The 27,651-nt window shown below is 39.8% G+C and overlaps 1 protein-coding gene across 1 annotated transcript; it reads right to left on the bottom strand.

Moving 5' to 3' along the window:
• Positions 1 to 27,651, bottom strand: nos2a (nitric oxide synthase 2a, inducible; the record flags this gene model as incomplete). Its single annotated transcript, XM_081364769.1, has 26 exons — positions 1 to 39; positions 128 to 322; positions 497 to 645; positions 1,332 to 1,453; positions 1,585 to 1,672; positions 1,784 to 1,994; positions 2,738 to 2,904; positions 3,009 to 3,199; positions 3,915 to 3,993; positions 4,141 to 4,261; positions 4,377 to 4,551; positions 4,644 to 4,693; positions 5,250 to 5,354; positions 5,473 to 5,617; positions 5,723 to 5,805; positions 6,042 to 6,236; positions 6,406 to 6,507; positions 6,600 to 6,774; positions 6,918 to 7,057; positions 7,210 to 7,351; positions 16,571 to 16,662; positions 16,755 to 16,917; positions 17,389 to 17,537; positions 17,761 to 17,865; positions 25,565 to 26,427; positions 27,630 to 27,651. The coding sequence occupies 26 exons, from the start codon at positions 27,649 to 27,651 to the stop codon at positions 1 to 3; spliced, it is 4,068 nt and encodes a 1,355-aa protein (XP_081220895.1).

Genomic DNA, 27,651 nt, shown 5'->3' with positions numbered 1-27,651 from the left:
TTAGGCTCCAAAAATGTCTTCATGGTATCTCTTCTCCACCTGTCAACAAAAAGATCATGATGGCGTGAGTTCACTGGTCACATAGCAGTTCATACAATGACATGAGGATTGAAACAGTAAATCACACCTTCAACCTCTCAAGAAATTCTCCAGCTCCTGTGATGGTCATGCCTGTTTTATTCGCCAAGATATCTTGCAAAGTGCTAGCAACTTCACGGGCCATGTTCATGCCACCACAGACATACAGATGACCTGCGTTCTTGTGTAGAACCTCCAAGGCCTTTTCAGATAGCTGCTCCTTCAAGACATCCTGCACATACATCTGTTCCAAACAACACAAGCTTGGTTACAGACAGAAGACACAAACTGATACCAGTGTAAGCACATCTGATGAACAGCGAGAATAGACCTAGAACCTTACTAAGTTTTGTCACACAAAGTAAATATATAATTATTTTGAGTATAGTACAGCATGAACAGAACTTTAGAGATGTACCTTTGGTTTACCAGGTTTGCGAGAATAAGCTGTATTGATATTGTCCAGAATGCCATCAAGTCTCAACTTAAGAGTTTCTACTTTATACAGATGGTCTGTTTGTGAATCACGACATCCAAATAGCAGTGTCATAGGAGTCATTTGCAGACCTAAAAATTTGTCAATTAAATAAGGCAATTCATTTAGGATTAAAACTTTGAGGATTTAAAATACAAATAACTACAGACAGTTTTATTTGAACTTAAATACAGTACCTACACAACAGTACTGTTTAAAAGTTTGGGGTCAGTAAGAAATCTAATGCTCACCAAGGCTGTATTTATTCAATAAAAATACAGTAAAAACAATAATATTGTATAATGAAATTACAATTTAAAATAATTGTTTTCTCTTTTAATATATCGTTGAAAGGTAATTTATTGTCGTGATGACAGGGCTGCATTTTCAACATCATTACTCCAGTCTTCAGTGTCACATGATCCTTCAGAAATCATTCTAATATCCTGATTTGCTGCTCAAGAAACATTTATTATTATCAATTTTGAAAACAGTTATGATGCTTGTTAGTTTTGTGGAAACGTGATATTTATAAAGGGGGGGGGGGATTCTTCTGATCTATTCTAGATCTAAGACTTTCACTTTTGATCTATACTGAATAAAAGTTTTTTTTTTTTTTTTTTTTTTTTATCTTACTGACACCAAACCTTTGAACAGTAGTGCATTACTGGTCAAATAAAATTCTGGATATTGTGATAACTGGTTTGGACTGATAAAAGCATTTTATGACTCTTGCCTTAAACTTCATGACCTTAAATTCAGAGCTCACATGCATTACCTGTCTTTTTCATGTCGTGAATGCGCTGTTGCCAGAAGCTGCGGAAAGGAGCAATACCACTGCCAGCCCCTATCAGAATAACTGGAGTGATGGGGTCTTCTGGGAGGTGGAACCCACCTGAGCTGAAATAATGAGCAGTAAACAAGTCAAGTTTTCTATGTTATTGAGATATTGAAAACAGAATGTTAAAATGCCTTTATAAGTATTTAAATGAGATATTCATATTCAGCATTTAACTATCTATCATCAGTACCGGTGAACGAAGCAGGGAACTGTGTATCCTCGTTTGATGGTGTTCAGCCATGTGCTGCAGGTGCCATAACGCATTGGGCCTTCTCCATCTACGATACAACAGAACACAACGTTATGCTTACATCTCACATGGTGTTTGATTATAAAAGAATTATCCAATGTCTTTGTTTTGTATGTTTTCTACATGTTTAGTATCATACCCTGGGTGTGGTACTCCACCACAGACACTGTGAGGTGCAGCTCGTTTGGATGACGGTCCAATGAGGAGCTGACAGAGTACAGACGGGGCTTGAGCAGAGGAAGCTGGCTGAGAAGGAAGGCGGTAGGGACTTTTAGAGAAGGAAATTCTACAAGCACCTCCAAGAAGGTGGGCCTGTAGAAATCTTTCCATGTAGAATATTCCTGGAAATCCTATGGAGAAATGGTAGAATGCTGTAAATGCATTGGCAATGCTAGCAAACGGCTTGACTACTGCAATTCTCTCTTCTATGGCTTACCAATTCTTCTATAAATAAGATCCAATATATTCAGAACTCCGCAGCTAGGGTCCTCACATACACAAAGAAATCTTCTCACATTACTCCGATTTTGCACAGACTTCATTGTCTACCGGTACGCTTTCGTATTCAATACAAGATACTCATTACATTTTACAGCACTCCATGGTCCCATCCATACTCCTAAACTCATCCATACCTACTCACCAGGTCACACACTTAGATCCTCCGATACTGGTCTGTTGACGATCCGTAGACACAAACTATCATCTTTTGGTGGAAGGGCTTTTTGTATTGCTGCCCCAACTCTCAGGAATTCTATTCCCCAACACATCCGCGACCTTTCATCATTACACGATTTCAAAAACCAACTTAAAACATATCTTTTTGCTACTTGTTTCCCTGACCCCTGACTTTATGATCTGATTTCTACCACTATCTATTATGTTATCCATCTCAATTTAAATTGTTTCATGTCATGTTTCTATGTCATGTTTCTATGTACTTTATTGTAAGCAACCTAGAGTTTCCTGAAAGGCACTATATGAAATAAAAGCATTATTATTATTATTATTACTGGTAATATGTGTAATTTAGAATAAAATCAAACAATTGTCCCATTTAAATTCTTATAAAAAAAGAATGTAACGCAATTACCGATGCAAGTGCCTCAAGTCGTTTGCGATCCTCTTCCTGACCAGCCACTGAAGAGAGTTTGCGCAGGAGGCTTTGTGAAGGTGGAGTTGTGACATCAAGGAAGTATGTAAGAGCCTGGACTAGAGTGCAAGCAGGGATACACTCATCTTTCTGCCATCTCATTTCCACTGAAAGACAACACAGGAAAGAGTCATAAAAATAAGCTTGGATTTTGGGCCTCTTCTCAAATTTACTTATATAGTTTATTATTACAGCCATTAGTGATTGTTACCAGTGCTAGAGTCAGAGAGGGACTCCAGGTGAAGGCTCTGGTTAATAGGAGGGGCATCTGGGAGATGCTTCACAATACCATCCACCAACTCTGCAGAATTCTCTGGAAAAATCCCCACATGATCCCCAGGGGCAAAGTTCAAGACCTCTGTGTTTCCATCCGTCTTCAGCTCAACCAGGATAGTAGAACGACTGAAAATGGAATATATAAGTTGAAAAACAGCACTGTCAAATGTGTAAAAGCTCAGCTGACAGGGAATGTTCTCAGAACTTAAGCTAATGTTCTGGCAAGGTTCTCTCAAAGTTATAAACAAATGTTCTTCCAGTATCATTAAGAGAATGTTTATTCAAACTTGTCTGGACTTTAATAATAATGTTCTCAAAACATTAACATATAAACATTATATGATGTTTTATTAACAAAGTTCGGGAGGAGCACGTTCAGATAATTAAAACAAGTAGAGAGCACTCAGCAATCAATGGTAAGAGGTATATATACATTCAGCAGTCTCACCTCAATCCATTGACAGTTTTGCAGCATCCCCCCACCACCCCTTCTCCACGCTTCTAGTCCTAAACACTTGCATACGGGGGGAGTACTCTGGGTTCGGGCCGAACTCCGAGCTCGGAGCCCACCCCCCGGACAGCACGCCAAATACACATTAAACTTTACCCCCTCAAATTGTATGTAAGTGTGAACTCGTGAATTATACAATATTGATGGGGGAGGAAAAATCTGAAACATTTTAGTTGGATGTTCTAATTTTTAAAAATGTTAATAGTTTCAGAATGTTCAGGAAATATTCAAAAGTAACATTCCCATAATAATTGCAAAAACATTAGCAAAATGTTCTTAGAACATTTTTTTTTTAGCTGGGAGTTAGGTAATGAAATTGTAGATTCAAACCTTGACTGAGCGCTCTGCAGTTTCTGCCTTCTTTTCAGCATCATAGGAAACACAGTTTTAGAGTGAAGAGCAGACAGTGCTGTAGAAACAGAAGATTCATATGTGTAAATACTGTATTATGGGTCAAAATAATATACAACCTGGTGATTATTGAGTTTAGATACATAGTGACTTTTATTAAACTACTTTTGTTGTTGTTGTTGTTGTTGTTGTTAAAAAGGTGTACCTGTAATTCGGTCCAGAGCGCAACTGTCATGCTGAACTCTGTATCTCTGTGGGTCCCAGCCGTCCAACTGTTGCTCAACACCCTTCAGCTGTTTTTTAATGTTAAACTCCTCACACGCATCCTTAAAAAAAGAGAAATGCCATTCATTTGTTGTTCATTGCTGTATTAGTAGTATAAGATTTATTTGAATCATTGAATCATCCAAGCACAGAAGAAATGATAGAAACCTCACCAACCTTAAAAGCAGTGCAAGCCCAGGCAGAGAAGGCCTCGTCCTGCCCATTAAGTTCATCTCCCTCCCCTGTGGCAGTCAGACGCTTGGCCCCCAGCTCAGCAAGCTTGTCATCCACAGCATGGGCAAAAGCACAGAATTGTGGGTACACACGTGAGCCAAGGCCAAACACACTGTACCTGTATTGAGAAGAGGATATCAGGGCTCCTGTTTACAAGAGCATAATGACAGGTGATAAAAGTGAAAATCTTAGCATTGCTAGGCTACAAACCTGACATTGTTTTTCAGGTTTTGCAAGCTGAAAAGCTGCTTCCTGAAGCTCTGAGGGAAAGAAAATATTCATGTCAAAATCAAATTTTGAATTCATGTGGAAATTACCATATTTTTACACTACTGTTCAAAAGTAATTTGTGAAAAAAAAATCTTTGATTCAGGATGCTTTAAATTGATTAAAAGTGACAGTGAAGATGTAACGTTACAAAAGATTTCTAAGTCAAATAAATGCAGTTCTTTTGAATCAAATATCAGATCAAATAATGTTTATGTTAAATAATGTTAATATTAAGCAGCAGAACTGTTTTCGACACTGATAATAATAAGAAATGTTTGTTCAACAGCAAATCAACATATTAGAATGATTTCTAGAGTAAAAGCTGCTGAATATCACATTTTAATATATATATATATTCAAATAGTTAAAATGATAATATTTCACAATTTTTATTTTTGATCAAATAAATGCAGCCATAAGAGACTTCTTTCAAAAACCTAAAAAAAACTTAATGATCCCAAACATTTGAATGGTATACAGTATTTATATGATATATTTATATATATTATAATTTTAATATATTTATTCACAAAATGATGCCCATACCACTCCATTTCCCGGACTTTCCCCATTGCCAAAAGTACTGGTGACCACCATCAGAAGGCTCTCTGTCTCAAGCTCACTGAAATCATAGTCCTCCATGCAAACCAGCTGTATTAGAAAACAAGAGTGAATATTAGTTATGGATCACATTTTTGTTGTTTGTTCATATACTGCACTGTTAATAATATAACATTTGAAAGCATTTTTCAAAGACAGCATTTCTTACCCTGGTGTCGAAGGCACAGTTGAGCATGGTTTTCAGTTTTTTGGCAAAGGTCAGTGACTTCCCTGTTTCAGTGGCATAGAGAACAGTGCAGCGCACTCTTTTGGCCATGACTGTCTTGATGAGTATTTGAGAAAAAAACACTGCTCTAAGAAGAAAGAACACAAATATTTTGATGTAAATGCCATTGGTCGTTGGCATTAATGAAGTACAGTGTTGTTTTGTTTGGAGAAGCTGCTGGTCTGTTTAGTACCTTATCAGTCCTTTGAAGCTGACCTTACGTCTCCGAAGTCCTTTCTTCTCATCTTTCCACTTGTGTGTTAGCCATGCATCAGCCTTCAGAAAACAGCACATTTACACACTGTTAATGTCAAAGTTTTCTTTATTAACACTGCTGTTCAAAAGTTTTAATGCAAAAGTAATATGCTGATTTGTTAACCAGGAAACTTCTTATTATCAATGATGAAAACAGTTGTGCTCGTTAATACGTTACATCTCTAGTGGGGTCTAAATACTTCCACCCCTTCTAAAAATATGATTAAAATATGATTTTTAATCAGAAAGTTTGATACCTGATAATAGAAAAAGGGAGAAAGGATGTAGTTGAGCATCTCCTGATGGTACACAGGGGTGAGGGAGCCAGACATGGGTGGGACCAGCCACACCCAATCAGCTGGACAGCCTCCACGCACACGAACTTCTGTCTCCATGTGCTGCATGAAGGACTCGCTTGCTGTATGGTGGTCCGTGATGGTGACCTTATTTTTCTGCACAGCAATATAGCAACGTAAAGTCCAATAAATATCTAAATGGCTTTATCTTCTTTCCTAACTCTGTTTTTAATATGTATCATTTCAGATAAAATAACAGTGAGATAATCTTAAATCAATTTGCATATCAATATTTCAGCAGTATAAAAGTGGAAGGACACTTTACCTGGTAACTATGAATTACTGCAACATTAATAGCCACGAGTGCCTGGTCTTTCCACAGTGAAGACAGCTTGCGTGTCTCTAAGCCCATTAGCTGTCCAACGCGCTACAGGACATAAAGCAGTAAAAGCAAAACATAAATATCAAAATTATCAAGGTGTGCTTAGCTACCGCCATGAGATAGTGAGGACAAACTACCTCCAAAACGTTGTAGCGCTGGTTGTCACAGAAGTCCCTCACTCCAATCTCTGTGCCCATGTACCAGCCGTTGAAAGGACATGCTGTGAATTCCAGACCACCAATTTCCATTAGCATGTTGGCTACTGCAGGAATTGCATACCACTTGAGGTTTAGATCTTTGAACCATTCATACCTGGACAAAGGCAGAGTACACTGTTTAATCAGAGAATAAGCTGTGAAGACACTTTTCTCAATTATAATTCTTTAATTCTTCAAATTTAGAAATCAAACACCAAATGTCTCCCCCTTTTCTCTGAAATGACCCAAATGACTTACTCTGGGTGCTCTATTGGGACCTCCAGAATCAGTTCTGAAGGAATATCAAAAAGTTCAGGATCCTCTCCATTCGCCTGCAGGACTAGTGGCAGCACATCAAAGTGACCATACTTTGGTTTCCATCCAAGCTGCATACACACCTATAAAAAGAGTGCACAATATCCAGCAGTTATCATGTGATTATTTCTTAACAGAGGCAAATGGTTGGCAAATTCCATTTAAAAAAAAGGTAAGAGATCATATAAAGCAGAGGACATATATTTGTCCTCCTCAAAGCTTCTATTTGAATTACCTGTGTAAACTCCACACCTGCTGGGTCCCCGATCACACTGCCATCTTCCATCTGATATCCTGCATACTTTATAAGCTGACCGTTCCAAACACGGAAATCATGATCTCCATCCGTTCTTTGAGGAAACACAGTGATGACAGACCTGCCAAAAATTAAGCGTAGCGTCAGTTCTGGCAGGTCACGTTAGTCAAGCTCGCATCAGCTGACTCTCAGCTGATACACGTCTACCTATAGCAATACGACGCCTATAACTGTATACATAAGCCCCTTCAGTATTATCAGCAGCTATTGCATTTCTCAGGAGCTAACTAAATGGACATATAAATGCAGTCGTATGCGTCATTCCCTTTGTTCTTCAGCTCTTCACCGTGCTGCTAGAACACCATCACACCCCGGAGCATACACTGCCGACAGCTTCGTCATTCGACACTCGAGTGGCGTGTAGCATTTGTTGAGCGGGTGCTCAATGGTACAGTGGACAGACATGGTCCGCTTCTGTCCTCAGCTGCTGTTCCAGATACGGCACTAGCCATTTTTGAGGAAGCCACAGGGACTTGGGGCGACCGTATGGAAGCCGGGGAGGTTATGGATGATTTTAACAATGTTCCCCTGATGGCTCCGTTGGAGTGTCGGGAGGAGGACTCTGTCTCGCTGGAAGCAGGTGAGGAATTCTTCGATGATCATTTTCAGCTGGAGCAGGTCACGGCTTCCCCCTCACCCTCCGAGGCGACGGGTGGAAGTGAGTTTATGGAGGAGCCCTTCATTGAACTATATGGAAGGGCGGCAGCAAAGCTGTCGGTGGAGTGGCCTGCCCCTCCCCCGATTCAAAAAAGCTTGCGCTTCGGCGGGTTCTATTTATCTCAGGTTCAAACTGTGGTAAGGACGCATCTGCCGCTTTACGCAGACTGTATGGCAGAGCTTACAGCTTCATGGTCGAAACCCTTATCTTGTCTTTCTCCGGTGCCGGGAATGAGTAAGTTCACCGACCTCGAAGGAGCACAAGAAGCAGGGTTAATATCAGCTCCTCCAATGGAGCATTCGCTTGCGACATGCTTGGCTCCAATGCAAAATAGCGGTATCGCGGGCATCCCCACTCTCCCGTCGGCACCGTGTAGGTTCTCGTACAGACAACTTAGCAGGATTTATGGTGATCAGGCCTGCACGGCTAGAGCCTTGAGCACTATGTCCTTGCTACAATCATATCAGACTATTTGCTTGGGTGAATGTGGCGAGGGGGGCGTGGTTTCGCGAGGTCTGGAGCGGGAGAAAAAGGTGGGGGCCGAGCGGTGAGTAAGTAGGTCAAGTGCAGATGATGAACACCTGTGTCTGATTGCAGTAATTGGCGTGGAGAGACCGCATAAAGCCGAGGAGAGCGAGAGAGAGGACGAGAGAGTTTGGAAGAGGTTCGCCGACCCCTGGACATGCCACCATCTGATCCTCCGCCAGCTGGATGGCCTGTTTCAGCGACGTCGGGCGGTGGCACTGGACCCACTCTGCAGTCCTCTTTGGCAGTCGCGAGATGAACTGCTCCAGTACCACTCGATCTATGATACCCTCGACGTCGCTTCCATCGGCCATCAGCCACTTGCGGCAAGAGTCCCGGAGCTGTTGTGCCATGATGAAGGGCCGGCCGGACTCGTCGAGGCTCAGGGTCCTGAAGCGCTGACGGTGTTGTTCTGGGGTCCGGCCGACCCGCTGTAGGATGGCACGTTTCAGGTCTTCATAGACCAGGAGGTTCCGGACTGGCAGTTGGTGTGCGGCTACTTGTGCTTCCCCGGAAAGCAACGGGATGAGCCGCATTGGCCAGTCCGTAGAGGGCCATCCCCTGTTCTCCGCTGACCGCTCGAAGAGGTCCAGAAAAGCCTCCGGGTCATCCTGCGGCCCCATTTTGTTCAGCGGCAGCGGTGAGAACGCAGGTGTTTGGGGGACGGCCTTAACCTCCCGGTCTATCCAGCTCCGGAACAGCTCGCGGTCTTCATGCTGGCCTCGGAGGAGTGCTTCAAAGCGATGGTCTTGCTCCTCCTTTATGGCCAGCAGCTGTCGATGTTGTTCCTGGTGAAGACCGGCGAGCGTTTGTATGATGTCCGCAAATGGCGAGGCTGGCGGGTTTTGCATGGCGGCGATGATCTTCCTCCTTCCCGGGTTTCGGCACCACTGTAATAAGGTTCGTAATGATGTATATATAGGAAGGAAGAAGACAGGGGTCGGCTGACTGGGACGCTCACTTTATTGACTCTTTCTCACAAACAAAACGATGCGCACAAAGCGCCTTCACCGTGTCACAGCACAGCTTTCAGACAAAACAATATTCTCAGCACGATTCTCTTTCGACTCTCCAGCAGCGTCCTTGTGAGGTCCCACTCCAAACTCTCTCGTCCTCTCTCTCGCTCTCCTCGGCTTTATGCGGTCTCTCCACGCCAATTACTGCAATCAGACACAGGTGTTCATCATCTGCACTTGACCTACTTACTCACCGCTCGGCCCCCACCTTTTTCTCCCGCTCCAGACCTCGCGAAACCACGCCCCCCTCGCCACAGTGAACTAAGCAAGGGGGTGTAAGATCCACAGCTGATTATATACTGCGTACAACATGTTGCGCATTGGTATCGTTAGGTCATGCGATTGCCAGTACAGTGGTGGCTCAGCGCCATCTATGGTTGACTCTGGCGAACTTGCCTGAACGAGATCGGAATGCGTTCCTCGGCGCACCAATCTCCACGACGGGTCTATTTGGAGAGGGTCTTGACGCGTTTCAAGCGCGATTTGAGAACTCGAAAAAAAACTCTCAGGGGTTCATTGCCTAGAAGGTTTAGCAGACCAACACAGTCGGCTGCTCAGCCAGGGTTTAGGTCGTCTTCTCGACCGCCACCAGCTAAGAGGCCGGCTGCAGCAGCAGCGCCGAGACCCAACGCTTGGGAGGCTAGACGAGCACATGCACAGCATAAACAGCAGGCGGGGTCGGAAAAAAAAGACAGCCCCACCCCCAGCGAAAGGGAAATTTTTCTCTGCAGGAAGGAGGGGATGACCAAATTCCTAGCTCGCAAAAGAGGGAGGATCATCGGCCCAGATGCAGCCGCCTTCTTCTCTCAGTGAAAAAGAAACCCTGCAAAAGAGCGGGTTCACCTTTAAGTTCAGTTTCAATAAAGAAACTTTGTGTTCAGCATACAATGCCTCATGTGTTGATTTGACAAAACAATCATACAATGCCTCATGCATTGATTTGTCAGAACAATCAAAATGTTTTGAAACCACCAAACTCACAAACGAACCAAGTGTTGTCAAAGGGGGTAAAGGCAGGGATATCCAATATCCAGCAATGCTCAATAAGAGAGGTAGAGGTTTCCCCGGTGATGCCGGGGATCATCGCTGTCAGCCTGGAACGGTGGCACGCATGTGCACCAACGCCATGGGTTCTTCGCACGATTCAGTGCGGCTATCAGCTGCAGTTCCTCTCACGCAGTACTTTCTTCATGAAGTGTGCAGAAGCGGCACTGACTCCGCTGCGTCATCAAGGCATGAGAGTATTCGCCTATTTGGATGATCTACTCCTGGCCCAGACACCAGGGAACAAGCTGTATTGCAAACACAAACCCTTGTCTCCCATCTACGAGCTCTGGGATTTTAAATAAATCTGAAGAAGAGCTCCCTGGTTCCATGTCAGCGGATTTCATATCTCGGTTTAGACATAGATTCGGTAAAGAACACAGCTATGTTGCACTACAAAGAGCTGAGAATTTTCACAGCTGTCTAAGTCTTTTTCGACTGGGAAGGCGAGTGCGTTTTCATACAGTGTTGAGGCTGCTGGGGTTGATGGCCTCAATAATAGCAGTCGTTCGGCTGGGTCTCCTCTTTATGCGTGCGTTCCAGAGATGGGCGTCTGAATGTCACACGGCATTTAAACAGACAAGTGACGATAACGCCAGCATGCATTCAGGCTCTGGTTCCCTGAGGATCCCCAGGTCTCTTGACAGAGGGAATTCCTCTAGACAGAGTTACGTCACGTATAGTAGTGACGACAGATGCGTCACTACATGGATGGGGAGCTCTATGCCGGGGGAGTTCTGTAAAAGGAGAATGGTCATCAACAAAGGACCGTCACTCTCTTGAAAAAGGGTCATGTGGTGGTGTTGGTCCCTTACGTTTAGTTCAGCGACTTGGTAGGGCGTGTATATACAGTATGTCCCATAGTCATGTTTTGTACCGAGCTGACCGACTGAATGGGAACGTTGAGTTATGCATATAACTACTGTTCCCAGAAGGAGGGAAACAAGGTACAACACCTCTGGGCCCCGCACAGTCGGAGGCTCGGTGAAGAGCTGGACTGAACAAAGGGAATGACGACTGCATTTATATGCAGGTGGCCCTGCCTACGTCGCCATGCGTCATTTGCCTTTCAGGCGTGAATAAAGGTGTCTTCAGCAGATGGTGCTAGAGCGCGATATCCCATAGTCATATGTTGTACCTCGTTTCCCTCCTTCTGGGAACAGTAGTTATATGCACAACTCAACGATTTGGAAGTGACCTAAGTCTGCATTGCTGCTCGCATTGCTGCATTATTGACACAGGACTAGATGTGATTCACTCTCCATTCATCTCTGAAAGTCTTCACGAAGCTAAGCTAAGTTCCTTTTTAATGCTCATTGCTAAAAGCTATCAGGATATTGGCAACATGCTTGTTGCTAATGCTATCCGTGTTGCTTGGGCTAATCTAGTTTACATTAAATATGCTCTTGCTAGACTTATGCGATTATATTGGATGTGCTTTAGTTGTCATTGGCAACTACTCGCTTTGCACATGCTGTGCTTTTAGCACTATGCAGCACAGATTCAAGCAGCTTGTGGTGATAGGAAATAATTCATGGTGCAAAAGGAATCATTTCTGCTGTGGTACAGCTCTAAAAAGACTTAGTAAACAGTCACTATTCAGTTGAGTCAGTTCAGCTTTGACTCTGTCAGGTATCGGACACGCCTGGCCTATCTAGTTCTAGGAAACATGGCGCTCTTAAACCTATATAGTGTATTGGAAATATGCTTGCTCTAAAGGCTATCTGTTGTTATTGAAACATGCTTGTTCTTAAGGCTATTTGGTAGCTATTGGAAACATGCTTGTGCTTAAGTCTATCTGGTTGCTATTGGAAACATGCTCAGATTTTTAAAAGGTTTAAAGGGGGGTGAGACCAAAAAAAGTTTGAGAACCACTGCTCTAAAAGCTGTTAGTTTCTATTGGAAACATGGTTGTTTTAAGGTTATTTATCCCAGATGTTATTTGGAACATGGCTGTGTTTTAGGCTTATATCTGGTGGGATGTGTGTTCTTTCTATTATGAAGTGGTTGCTGTAGCCGTTCTGGTGACATATCCTGGGAGTTGCGTCAAGCTCTCACTGAAAGCTTTTAGGTACGTAGGCTATGTTGTTTCTGCTTTGGTTAGTCGAATTTAATGTTTGTTCTTGTGTGTTTTTAGTGAAACATTCATGATTGCATGCTAACACCTTGATATGCGTGTTTTTCATAGGGTATGTATAAGTTAGTGCTTGCTTTATATTCCTTGATTGGAGAGCATTTCTTTGATCATTATGTTTTGTTTTGCAGTCTCCCGCATATTACGTGGTGGTTAACTGCAGGTCGTGCTGCTGTTTTTCTTAACTTGAGTTATTTTTCCTATTTTGAAGTTATATTATGAATGTTTTCATTTGGTTATTTTTGTATTGAAGTTTTGGTTTGATCAGTGTAACTAGGGCCATAAGGGCCGAGTGGTGCATCCATCTACTACTTTGTAGTGCGTTCCTCTAACAGTCACTCTCGTTGATTAATCTGGGGGGTTTGCCAGCGAAGTAGGACGTGTTATTCATGTACCAGCTGACTCTGTCAATCAGTATATTTTGTTTCTTATGTGAATGATTTGATTATTTTGTATTTGTACCGGACCCACTAAATTTCTCCTTTTTTTCTCTTTAGTTTGAGCCAAGGCTGAGTGCGCTGAGGGGGAGGCAGGCTAGTCACCTGGGTGAAGCACATTGCTGTGAGTTTGGAGCACCAGGGTTTGAGCACCTCTTCCTATTGTGTGCTGTGCACACATATGTGGTTGAGAGCACAATTTCTTCCAGCTAGTTTGCCACCACTAAGGTAAGCTTTAGCCTTGCAGTTTCTTTCTTTTTGGTAAATTAACTTTTTTTTTTTACACATATCTTTTGGTGGGGAAGGTACAGCATTTTCTTTCGTTTTGTGAGGTTGGTTTGACTTGATTTGGCCTTGGCATTACGGATGTCTGGAGAAATGTTCTTTTAACATTGTGATTTTTAATATTATTGCTATAATAAACTTGCTAGTGATTTATATCATGATTAAGATTCCAGTTAATTTTTTTCTTGTTGAATAAAACTATTCAGTTGATAAATAGGACAACACGTCTCTGTCTTTTCATTGCACCACCGGACCTTTGTTCCTTCTTGTATTTCCTTGGGTGCAAATCCCAGGGTGGCGTAGTCAGTGTTGTCTGGATTTAATTATACTGAAAATACCGTTCTGGTTACGAATAGTTCTGTGGTATACAACATGCTTGTTGTATCAGATTTTGCTGCCGCTAGTCGGAGCTATTGCTGTAGGGTGTATGCTTCCCCTGCCAAACTACACTCGTTTTAGCAATAGTTCTGTGATTATTCAACATGCTTGTTATATCAGATTTTGCTGCCACTAGGGGTGTAAGCTTCCCCCAATAGATCCCATACAGCTGTTAAATTGGCTACAGCAACACGCTTGTTGCAATGTGTCCTTGCTTGCTCCAGCTTGGGGTGATGCTTCCCCCATAATATTAGATCTAGTACTCAACATATGCCACTAACATCAGGATATATTAACCATTCTATCAGCATCAGTCGTGTTGGGTGTAGTGTGTAAAATAAAAAAAACATCCAGATTTTCACTGTCACTTTGAGTTTTGGGGGATATTATGGTTATGTTTTGGGGGGTTTTCGCTGCTCTTATCCATACTAGGTTCTGGCAGGTCACGTTAGTCAAGCTCGCATCAGCTGACTCAGCTGATACACGTCTAACTCTAGGAATATGACGCCACAATATAAGCTCCTTCAGTATAATCAGCAGCTATCGCGTTTCTCAGGAGCTAATAACCCTCCTCCATCCCCAGCTCCTCCTCTTGTCCGGTCAGTATGGCATTCTGATTCCCCTGAATCAGAATAAATTCTCGAATTATATTGTACTTTAAAATTTTGAATTAATGATATCTGCAATACATTCATGTTGGTTCTGTTCTGTTTACCCTAAGGGGGGTTATCGCTGCTCTCCCTGCCACGGGTCACCGTGATTTTGCCAAGTAAGACATGTTCCTGGATCAACATATTTTGTTGATCCTGGATAACATTCCTGTCCCAAAATTTAGTCCTTACCTAATTTTTTTATTTTAATTTTAATTTTAAAATTCCTTACCGATAGGTAATGAATTTTAGTCCTAATTTTAGTCCCAAAATTTAGTCCTAACCCTAAACCTAATCCTACCCATGACTTTTCCCTAAAATTAGAAGGAAATGATAGGTGAATAACACTGATGTTGAAGCACCTCACCCTGGTTCTTCTAGAACCACCTTAGATGAGTTCCTCAGTTAATCAAAGTCAGAGCCTAAATCAAACCCAGTTTCAGAGTTTCCACATCATCTGACGTTTTTAAAATTACATTAACTTCTGTAATACAATTAAGTTGCATAAGCTGATTGAGTTGGATAAAAACAAAAGATGTTCCCACATTAAGTGCATTTTTAGATTTACAAAACATTTTGACTTAATTTATATATGACGGATTAAATAAGACTTATTTCTATTTCCATTAATATGCAACAATTTCCCATTAATATATGTTTCCTACTGTAGGTGGTTTATTTTTAGTGGCTTCTTTATTGCAATTTTTGTATTTTTAAGAATTTATGTTTTTTACGAGAGCATACTGGCATGAATTATTTTTAGATTTTACTTTCTATTTAGTGAAACATATATTTAGGTATTTACCACTGTGTAGTTGTGTTTTTGGCGCAGTTGCATTTACCTGTAAACTGTGCAAGTGCACAGATTTCTGTTGAGGACTGGAGAGCGCACGGGATACCAGACGCATGCAGTAGCGCTACCGGTACGCTTTTCACACTGACAACCCTGGCTTAACATTTTCATTAACTTTTTTCTCAAAGAGAAAGAAAATATATTTCATTTTTTGTTATCGACAATGTGAAGTGCATTAATATTATATTATATCAGGGTTTCCTTGACTTTGGTTTCTGATGGAACTAGAAAGTTTGTGACTCACTAGTTTGTGAGTTTAATGAAAAGATATTAAGTGATTAAATCATATAAATGTAATAAATAATTAAAAAAATACTTAATGTATTTGTTTACCTGCATATGGATTATCAACCAACATCAGAAAACCTAATTGTATTATTATTATTATTATTATTATTATTATTATTATTATTATTATTATTATTATTATTATTATTATTGACTTAATTTTATTATGACGTAACTTATTAACTTAAAATCTCAGGGGGTACTTCAAGTAAATATATTAGGTAAATTATGTTAATCAATGAGGTTCAACGTTGGGGAATCCCTGCATGGCATGTAAACATAAAATTATGTGAATTTGTACATTTTAATGTGTTTGAAAGACAGAAGCCTTCCAAAAACAGCAATACATGGTTAAATTACTCACTGAGTGATAATTCAAACAATAATTAATGTATGTTGTCAGGAGTCAGTAGATATGCAATGTTGCAATGTTAAGAAAACACTTCTTAAAAGTGAAATTATTTCTGTAAATTGAGTGATCAAATGCTGTGTGGGTCTCAGTTTTCAGTGATAGGCAGATTAATGGCTGGTCTGTGTATGCAATCCCACAAACCTGGAAGACTTTCTAAATGTAAATGGGGTAGGCTTTTTTTTTCTTTTTTTTTGAAATGACATAATTTACTGCCATTGTTAGAATAACAAATCATGTAATAAATAAAAAAGTAACTGTATTCTGATTGTGAGTATTTGAAAAGTATTTAATTTTTGGAATCGGATTGAGTAATCCAGATTACATGTAATCAGTTACTACCCAGCACTAAGCCTATTATATTTTTACCTTTCTTATGATATTTAATAAAATACTAAAGTATTGACTGATATTGTATCAAAAACATAAAAGCAATGTTCTAAAAACCTTAAAAATTGATTTGCAAAAATTTATCAATTAGGAATTAATTCATTCGGTCAGTCATTCAGTCATTCTGTCCTGGTGTTTCACTTGCATTGCAAGATTTCTGCCTTGGCAAATCTGATGATAATTACCATATTGCAATAAATACAATCAACTCACCTCAAGTTTCCTCCATTGGTGGCATGCTTAAGATGAGTACACAAGGCATGAAACATGTCCTCAGCGGTCTTGCACTCACGCGCATCGAAAAGCTGCAGAAGAGATGTAGGCTATATTAGTATAAATGCACAACATGGCTTTGGAAGTGCTAGCTATGATCTATGTTTAAAAAAAAAACTCAAACCTGTAAATTAGTCCACTGGATCCTGCCAATGCACCTCGGCGCATTTCTCCACGCCTGTTTGGCCCCAAAAGCGAGTTCATCTGTAGTGAGTGAGTAGGACCCGGTCAGGGTGATCTCCAGTGTGACCGTTTCAATCCGAGCCTGGTGCTCCGTTGGATTGGGGCTGCACAAAAGGTAAGAACGAGTTATTCACCCTGTAAAGTACATTTCCATTTGTCCTGTTTGTCAAGTTGAAAGAAATATAATTTTTACTATTTTAAGTAACTTAATAAAAAAGAAAAAAGTATTCGACTTTGATGGGTTCCTGACACCTCACACCTCTCACATAAGGAAAGTCTCTCGGAGTAAAAATGAAAGTAAGACAGTTGACAGGATCTCCACCTCTCCTCCCACACAATCACATCTCAATACACATACGTGATTACATTAGCCTATCAAGAGTGTTTAGCAATTTTAGGCTGGTTGCATGAAGAGAGGGTCCTCCTACTTATGGTATAAATTGAGTGTTGAGTTTTAAGGCTGGCCTATAATATTATTCATAAATGTATTAGAATACTTGTCTGTAATGCTTAAATTAAAAGTTAAAAGTTAAATAAACGAGTTTTTAGAGAATAACACATAACATTGCTCCTACATTTTGAATGATGTGTAGTACTGGTTGATGAAATCCACTGCCTGTGTGAGGATGTCCTCTGAGGAAGGTGTGATTTTGGAATGACCGCGTATCAGAGATTTGGGATTCATTATGGAGCCCTCGCAAGTTTTTGAATTGCAGGACGTATTCTGGAATAAGATGTAAGAATAAGAATAAGTCATTTTTCAAGCTATAAAAGAAAACGTATTTATACGTAAATTAGACATTTCGATTTTTAACTGCTGCACAACATCTACATAATTCTTATGTTAAGCTTAAGAAAATTGTTAAAAAAAAAATCATCAATCCTTCATTACTACACCACAAATCTACAGTAAACATGACGTTATTTTGATTACAATTTAAAGATACCTTAGCTGCTCTGTGATGCAGTTTATCTTGGTGGGTCGAGCCATCCTTATAGTTTCGCAAATGAAAAGCAAATGGACATCGAACTGGGTGATCGACTGATAACTCCTAGTGAGAAAAATGTATATATTATTCAAACAGAAGGACACAATAAATATTTTGTGAAATATGAGATGCGTTACTAACCTTAGACTGCACAGTCTGATTGTCTTTTACAATGGTTGTGGTTTGGACTTGTTTTCCCATCCTTCTGAAAATATTATTGCAGCCAAATCTTAATAATGTCTATGAGATTTACTGAATCATTTTCAGTTACAGTGTTGCTATAACCTGACATCAAAAAAGATCTAGAATAATTACGTCAAAGGGGAAAGACATGGTCAATACAAGTTAATGAAAGTTGTCATTAAATTAATGAAAGAAAGAAACACAAATGGAGTATTTACCTTGTTCAAGTGTGAGGTTTATGTCTCAGTACCTAAACAGCAGTAGTAATCTGTTTCACATTCTGGTCCTCTGTTTTAACATCCTATTATATAATCCAGTTAAGGATGCCACATGGGGCGGATCCTTGCCTCCCATTATTGTATAGGGTGTGAGTTGTAATGGTGAACATACTGTAATTTTAACAAGTACACCATGTTCCTGCATCAACATCTTTGTTGATCCTACAACAACATGTAATCAGCCAATCAGATTTGAGGGACAAGTTTACAGTTTATTTTAAGAATCGGCTTACAACCAGGGTTAGGTGCTTCTGCATCATTTTTATTCACCTACTGATTATGGTAGGGTTAGGTCTAGAGCTAGGGATAGGGTTAAGACAAAGTTTTTGGACAGGAATGTAGTTCCTGTCTTACTTGTAATGGAACCTATAACAATTAAAAGCCCCAGTAACTGCAATCCTTGATGTGAAAAGGGAAGGATCACACAAAGTTAAAAAAAACTTCCTTGATGGAAAGCAACATATTTTAATTAAAAAAAATAAAAAATTCCTCTGTAATATAAATAGTACATGATCATTATTCCTAACCAAGTTGCTCAATTGTACCTCTGCTATAAAACCCCCAAAATTGGAGAAGACAGAGAAGACATAAAAAAAAGAAAAAAAAATTTTGAATCATAGGATTTTTCTAGATTTCCAGCTTTGCAGCAACATAAAACCTTTTACTGGAAAATAAACATATTAGAAATTAAATAGATTAGAAACAGGCAGAAATGAAAATATTATGATCTGACTATGACAATTACAGGACATTGAATCATAGAAATGTTCAGCATGTTCAGTTTCGCCGTGCCATTCCCAGTTTTCTAACCGATGACATTTGCTCATTAGTCAAATACCGTCTGACAAAGATTTCTGATGTTTCCGCAATCTCATCTGTTTACAAGGGCGTTGGACAAGATCCCGGGCCCTATGCATAGGCAGTCCTGATGGGCCCCCTCACCCCATGTTCCTCAAATCCAAAGAGGAGGATGAAGGGTCTGTTGCTACACTCCCTGATGTGACAGTTTCTGAAACTGAGGGCCATGTGTTTTACAATGTTAAGATCTGCTTCTACTAAATCTGACAAATATAATGTTGACGTGATATGTAGCTACCGATGAGCTACCTATGACACTGATTAGCCTATTATTGCTAATTTTAGATATTATAGCCTATTAATTTAAAGCTAAACATGTTTCAAATTAGGCTATTATGGCATGTTATATGCAAACAGCATGGTTGTATAGTTTGTTTATTTAGCCTTTAGCCTACCTCAGATTACATGCATGTATAACCAAATTATCATCTGAAAGGTTATGTTCTGCTCTTTCAATGGGTTGTCTTAGTTCATTTTTAGCACTAATGAACACAGAGATATTCAAGCAGTTTAGCACTATAGATTTCGTTTTCTAGTTTGTGCTCACCTTTCTTTGAAAAGAAGTCAGTTACCAATTGTTTCCCCTCATTTTGTTTTCTTTCCTTCTCATGTCTTTCCTTTTGGTGGCCTGATTTGGCTTTCTTTGAGAAAGAAATTTCTACAGCAGAAGTTTGCGCTCCACCAGATGCTCAACTAACTAACATAAACAAAATGCGTGCAGATGGACTAAACTTTTGTGTATACAAAATGTAGTCAGTCAATCAACTATTCGGCCAATACACTAACTTTACATTTCATCTGACATTCATTATGAAATTTAATTAGGAAATGAAAATATATTCCAGACTTTTCAAGGGCCCTCTCTCCCCTTGGGGCCCTGGTAATCAGTACTGGTTTTTACCCCCAGTCCGACGCCCCTGTCTGTTTATCACCATATTAGAAATTAAATAGATTAGAAACAGGCAGAAATGAAAATATTATGATGTGACTATGACAATTACAGGACATTGAATCATAGAAATGTTCAGTATGTTCAGTTTCGCCGTGCCATTACCAGTTTTCTAAAGAAAACCGATGACATCTGCTCATTAGCCAACTACCGTCTGACAAATATTTCTGATGTTTCCGCAATCTCATCTGTTTATCACCAGTTAAAGTTAGCTCCTGTCAAGTTAGCTCCCTCCCTATAACTTCAGATTGGAACAACTGGTTCCATTTCACGCCCGCAGACTGATAGACAATAATTATTTAAAAGGACATGCCCCATTTCATGCTGATCAGGTATGCAACTAATTTATTATTTTTCTTTTATTCTGCCTAGCAAACTAAATGTTAATTCTGGATTTTTATGAAGTTGTTATTTCTAGTAGATTAAAGTGAAGTCTGGTGTTACCACAAACATTGTGTCCAGGATATACTGAATGCTCATAAATTAATAGAGTATGGGTCACATCATCTGGGACCAGCAAGTTGTATGAACGTGACTATAAAAATTACACTTTTTGTTATGGGCAATCATGTGTCGGTCGACTTGAAGGTAAAAAGTTAACCCTGCATCCTCTGTCTAAGATCAAAACTGGCGATTTCGTGTCTGTGAGGTCATGGTAAATTCCGAGCTCAGAACCCTCCACTCGGACAGCACACCAAATACACATAGTCTTTCCTATATCTGATTATTTGTACAGGTAAGTGTGAACTTGCGAACCTAAACAAAAGCTTTTGAAATGGCTTGACATATATAAACCAATAAGCCATGTAGCTCTGGTCACATTTCTGCTTGCCACAATGCCAGTAACTGTGTAAGAGTCTGAAATCAATGTCACTGTAAATTGTCATTAAAGATAACTAAAACATGAAGGTCACTGCACTGTAAAAAAATATTTTCATGATTTGTTATCTTAACTTTTAATCTTTTGTCAAAACAACTTAGATAATTAATGTGGTTCAGATAACATATATTTTGAAGTTCTATTTATTAAACCATAATCTTTTGTCAAATCAACTTAGATAATGTTGTTCAGATAACATATATTTTGAGTTTCTATTTATAAAACCAATCTCTTTGTTGCATTAACTCAATTTTTTAATTTCAATGAACTCAAAATTTTAAGGCAACCAGGTAACTTACATTTTTAAGTTAAACCTTTAACTTAAAAATGTAAGTTACCTGGTTGCCTTAAAATTTTGAGTTCATTGAAATTAAAAAATTGAGTTAATGCAACAAATCATGAAAATATTTTTTACAGTGTGCTGAAAGCAATATTATCTTGGTAAAACTATATAGCCTAATTAAAAACCATGGACTCATGTCCAGTATTTCATGTGTGTATTTTTCATTTGTCATTTGCACTTTGCAGACAGTCCCTTCCAGCTTGTCTCTCAGCCCCCTGCTCATATGTAGCCTATCAATTTATATTATAAAGCAAGTTTTGAGGAAAAATTTGGTTGTAGCTCGTTGTCTGTGTTAGCCTACTATGATTGTAAATAGGTGTCATTTGTGTTTTAACAACGTTCAGCTCGAGTCATTGAATCGGGAAGTTCAAATCTGTGAATACATTGCCAACTTTACTGAACTCCTTGAACTAAGCACTCACTGACCACAATTATTTATAGCCTACTTGAGTCCAAGTTCAAACTATATTAACCCTCTGGGCTTCTTCGTATTATAGTCACACTTAGCTTCCTCCCGCCCGAAAACGGGCGAAGCCTTAAAATCTTACTTTACTTTTTCCCAGGATAACCAATCAAATATATTTTTGTTCTATAATGTTTTCTGATTATTATTTAGAATTTTTGGAATTTTTTATGATATTTTGCATTAATTATATAATTTTTATGAGCTATTTTTTCCATTAGAATTAATATATTATTTTTTTTATTATTTTTTTTTTTTTTTTTTTCAATAAATGCAACATTTCACATCAAAATAGAGTGCAGGCCTAAAAAAAAAAAATTTCAACTGAGAAGAGCGCCATCTAGTGGCTTCAAAATGTATTAATTTGTGTCATGTCCTATAACCGCTTATAGGCGGCCTATAGCTTTTTTATTTATTTATTTGATTTATTCCCATTCGGAAAGAAAAAAAATTATTACTAAGCAACCACTGAATGGAACAACACAAATTATATATCATTTTAAAGCTTAGGATCTCAGCTTTTTAATGCATCTAATTACATTTATTAACTCCTAACGAGTGCTGAGTAATCCCTCTAAAACCGAGTGTACCGCCAGCAGGCGCCACCTAGCTGCGAAAATATTCTTTACCATATTTTTAAAAAATCTTGCCTTGATTAACACAAAGTTGATGTCATTTGAAAGCTTAGAGTCTGAACTTTACAGTGAATGTATCCACTTTGAAAAACTCTTAAGTATTGCTGAGTTATTTGCTGATAAATAGAATTTCTTTTTTTTCATAATCTATAAAATAATGTACTGCAATGTGTCAAAAACATCATACAGCTCATGAAACATTCTCAGATAATTGAAAATGGCACTTCATTTTTTACAGCATATTATTACAATTAAAATGAGCCCAAAATTAACATAATTTATTGCTTTTATGACAAGATTTTCTTCATGAAGAAAAAATTGCCCATGAGGGGGTGTCAAAGACTGTACAAAAAGGCTATCTCTTTTCCAAATGCTGTAACTTTTGATTCCTTTGTCCAAAAATTATTATTTTTTATATTATTTTTTATTATATATTTTATCCAGATGCAGCTAACATGTAGGGGGACTTCACTAAAAAAGAATTTTCCTCCTACCTTATTTCCTTCCTGAGTTATTCCATGACAAATAAGAAAGATATGCAAAATCATAATAAAAATTATATATATATATTGTCTTTTATCCGCTGTTTCTTGGCAGGACAATGTCCAAATGTAATGTAATTTATATTTTCAAAAAAATTTAAAAAGAGTTCTTTCAAACGATACATACCTTTTGACTCTCCTTGCTATAGTTTTGGAGTTATTATGATTATATCATTTTTATATAGTTTGGGGCAAAATGTGCTGTTTCAGTCTTACCAGTTCATTTCTCTCTGTGTGTGTGTGTGGGGGGGGGGGGGATGGTCTTATTTGCACTCTTGATGTTCTAGAGTGTCACCCCTTCATTGCTGTACACTTTTTTTCAGCACAGTGGCTGATCTGTAGCTTGTACCACCAAAAGTTTCTCTGAGTTTTCCTATTTTTTCGTATTTCCCATTAATTTCCTATGTCGCCCGTTTTCGGGCGGGAGGAAGCTAAGTGTGACTTTTTTTTTTTACGACCCTTTAACATATCAGAATCATCTCCTTGATGTTTTTGTGTGTTCATATAGGTAATAAAACAAAAGTCACCAAGTTTCACCCCCATCCGATGAAGCAAAAAAATTAAACAATTCGAAACGTTCAAGTTTTCGCCCGTTTTCGGGCGAAGAAGCCCAGAGGGTTAACTGCTCCACTGTTAATGTATGGAGCTGTCTGAAACACTGCCAGAGGGACATTAAACAAGGAAGTGTTTTTCCGAGCTCACAACATGTTTTGCGAAGGAGCGCAAATATCTTTGCGAGGAAACCCAAAAGATTTGAAAAAAAATAAAAAAATAAAAAAATAAATAAATAAATAAATTCTCACATCCCAAATTTGTTCCACCACCACGTCCCTTTAGGGGCTCCATAGTATTACAATACATGTTAAAAAAATGCAGTTTATTGCAAGCGCTTTTTAGCGCAATTTTCCACCGGACAAAATTGCGATTGTTAACTCATGATTTCTGTTCTGTCTGTGCGCACAGACAGGTGGTCTGGTTGAGGAGTAGATAGAAGTGCAAGATTGCAATCTATTGCAATTCTATCTACTCCTCAACCAGACCACCTGACTTCGGGTTTTCGGCATTATGTTAAGGAAGGTCTAATCTCGGGAAGGCACAAAAAAAATCCAGGTAAAGATTTACTATCTCTTAGTGTTGTGATCCCATGACGTGAGAAAATTGCGCTAAAACACTCACTGAGTTTTTATTACTTGTTTTCTTGGGCATGAGCGATGCTTCATTCACAAATGAATCACTCTTTTGAGTCAATTTTGTTAAAAGACTTCATCAAACAAGTTGGCAAAACTGCCTAAATTGGTTCGCAAATCAGTTTGAATTATTTGTTCAGTTCCCTGTACGCACTGAATCGTCTGCGGTTTCTCACTCTGAGTTGTAACAGGAAATTTAAGCGATGGATGAAGTGGCCGTGGACCTACATTCAATGAAAAGCAAATCTGCAAAAGCATAGCCTATTGTTTGCCAGCGATGAAGATCTTCTGCATGCTGTCTGTGAACGAGCTACATTCGATTTCATTTTATACAGGTAATATATCTTGCAACCAAACAGTTTTGGACATAAAGCCTACCTTAATTTATACATTAAATAAGCCATTGTTCACAGAGTATAAAATGAACACCTGCCATCCCGCACCCGCGGGTATGGAGTTAATATTGTGTCATAATTAAACAAACAAATACAGCATTTTGCAAACAAACTCGATCTGCTTTGCAAAGGAAAACGCGACTCGCAAACAAACAGAAAGCAATGTGGAAGTCAATTTGAGCGAAAATGCAGAGGAGTAACACATAGGCTATGCACTGTGTTTTGCAAAAATAAATAAATGAGCCTAGATAATATTTCACAAATAAATACAAAGCCTAATACAATTTTTATCAGCCTAATAAAAAAATGAATCTATTATTCTACTTTGACGGGTTCCTGAAACCTCAAACCTCTCACATAAGGAACATTTCTCAGAGTGAAAATGAAAGTAAGGCAGTTGACAGGATCTCTACCTCTCCTACCACACAATCACATATCAATACACATGCGTGATTAAATTAGCGGATTAGCCTATAAAGAGTGTTTAGCAATTTCCAGTCAGGCTGGATGCACGGAGAGGTATAAATTGAGTGTTGAATTTTAAGAAAATTAGACTTTTGATGAATGGAGATGGAATATAATGGAATGTCTTTTTTTCAGATAAGGGAGATAGTCGATGGTATAACAGACAGATGGTTGGTGCACACACACATCACTGATGGGTGATGGAGAACACTCACAGGAAGGACACTGAGATACAATGGGGAGTAGACGCTGGAGATAGACGCTGGATAATAATGCTGGAGAGTAAGTAGTCCTCTTCGTCTTAATGAGACTGGACCATCTGTGGAGATGAGGTGTATGCTTTTATGTGGTGCTGCTGACAAGGGTGATGAGTAACAGGTGCGGGTGATAGCTGAAGAAGTGCAGGTGAGATCAAGGAGGGATGGTGCTGGTGACCGTGACAGTTCTCCCCCCCCCCCCCTCCCAGAAAGAGCATCCTCACGCCAAAAGGAGTCCAACCAGGGAGGGAGGGAGGGCGGGCGTCCTGGAGTCTTGGCAGGTAATCAGGATGGTTCCAGCAGGCTAAGAAGCCGCCAGGGTGGTACCGGTGACCAGGGAGGCACAGGCTGCTCAGGGGACCAATTAGGTGCCGGCAATGCAGGTGAACAGGGAGGTGCTGGCAGCTCAGGGGACCAGGGAGGTACCGATGGTACAGGGAGCCAAGGAGGTGCCGGTGGTTCAGGGGACCAGGGAGGCGCCGGCAGCTCAGGAGACCAGCAAGGATCAGCCTCTGTGGACTTTCCATGGGTGTTTGGCTCATCCACATTTTTCTTGGGAGGAGCTTGGGTGACCTCCTGGCCAAGCTCTAGGGCAGGAGCGGGCTTAGGGACTGGAGCGGACTCTGGAGCGTGCTCATGGGCAGGAACCGACACTGGTGCGGACTCAAGGGCTGGAGCTGACACTGGACTCCGGTCAGGGGCTGGAGCAATTACTGGACTCTGACCAGGGGCTGGAGCCATCACTGGAACGGATCCGGGAATTTTACTCTCTGGAGTGGATTCGGGAATTTCACTCTCTGGAGTGGTTTCTGGGATTTCACTCTCTGGAGTGGATTCTGAGATTTCACTCTCTGGAGTGGATTTGGGGATTTTACACAGAGGAATGGACTTAGGAGTGGACTCTGGATGCGAGGACTGAGTAATAGAGAACTTCCTTAGAGCCGTTCTGACCGAAATGATGCAGGTTCCACTGACTTTGCCATCAGGTCCACACTGTTGGACACCACCTTTCAGGCCCGGGGAAAGGCTGAAGATGTTGAATAGGCGGTCCTGATGGTTGCTGGTGCAGAGTCCATGGAAGGTTTGGGATGAGCTGGTGCACCCCAAATATTTTTTGGATGGGACTGGAGCGGACTCTGTATTGGACTGGAAGGGAGCGGACTCTGGATTGGACTGGAATGGAGCGGACTCTGGAATCACAGGAAGGATGAGCGGTCTTTCCGGACTGGCTCATCAGGAGGGCATGTAAAATGTATTGTTCCAATATGCAGTTGTTAATATTCCAGGGCATCCGTGAATATAATGGTTTGTCCAAACCTTCATGGAAGAGTCCAGATCAACCGCAGAATTATTATGTATAATTAAGATGTATTTTAAGTAATTTTTCAAGCTATAAAAAATGCTTTACAAAATAATTTCATTCACAACCTCAAAACCTCATTACCATTTTGATTTTTTATTAACTTCTGTATAACATCCACATAATACTTATTGTGTTAAGTTTAAGAAAATTGTTCAGAATCCTCATCAATCATTAATTGCTACACCACAAGTATGCAGTGAACATGAAGTTATTTTGATTACAATTTAAAGATACTGTAAGAATTGAGAAATTAGGAGATGCCGGACAGTCTGGTTGAAGAGCGACCAGACCCTGAGAGGACAAAAGGACCTCTCTGGAAATTAACATTTGAACTAGCCCTCGTGCACTATCGAGACGAAAAGTCTCACCTCCGAGTCATCCTAATCTACATCTCTTTCCCCCTTCTCTCACCCGCTCTCTCTCATGCTCAGATCATCTGAATTCACCCAAGAAAATGTATAGTTTGATATGAATGATCGACATCGAGTAGTGTACGTATTTAGTGTCATTTGAAATGTCTCATTGCGACTGGTACAAATGTCTCATTTCCAAATAAGTAAAACACAAGGTAATACGGTTTTTAAGAGTTTAAAGATAACTGACATACAAAGGAAGGTGATCTCCTAGCAAATGGTCACACACCCCCAAAAGGTGCAAGCTCTGAATGCAAATTTCTTTTGTTAGTACATGTTTCCAAGTGAAAAAGGTCTATATTATGAAATGCAGCAGGGGATTCGGGGCCTTTCTGTATTTCAGATTAGCCCATGAGGCTGAGAGTGAGACTGTCACATGTCTGTCCTGTCTTGTGCTGCACATGGGTGTTTTGTTATTTTGGGCCATGTGCTCATGTCATTGTCTGATCCCTCCCACTTGTTATCTGATTATTGTTTGAGTTCTCCCACCTGTTCCCTCTTGATTAGTTCCCTTTATAAATCCCCTCTTGTTTGCAGTCTGTGTCGGTTCATTGTCTTTTGTTTCCTGTTCCCGTGATCTTCCAGAAGTGTTCTTGTTCTGTTATTATTGTTGTACTTCTTAGTTCTGTTTTCCCCAT

The sequence above is a fragment of the Scardinius erythrophthalmus genome (assembly GCF_964197995.2).
Source record: "Scardinius erythrophthalmus genome assembly, chromosome: 5".
NCBI lineage: Eukaryota > Metazoa > Chordata > Actinopteri > Cypriniformes > Leuciscidae > Scardinius > Scardinius erythrophthalmus.
This window is presented reverse-complemented; position numbering and strand designations above follow the sequence as displayed.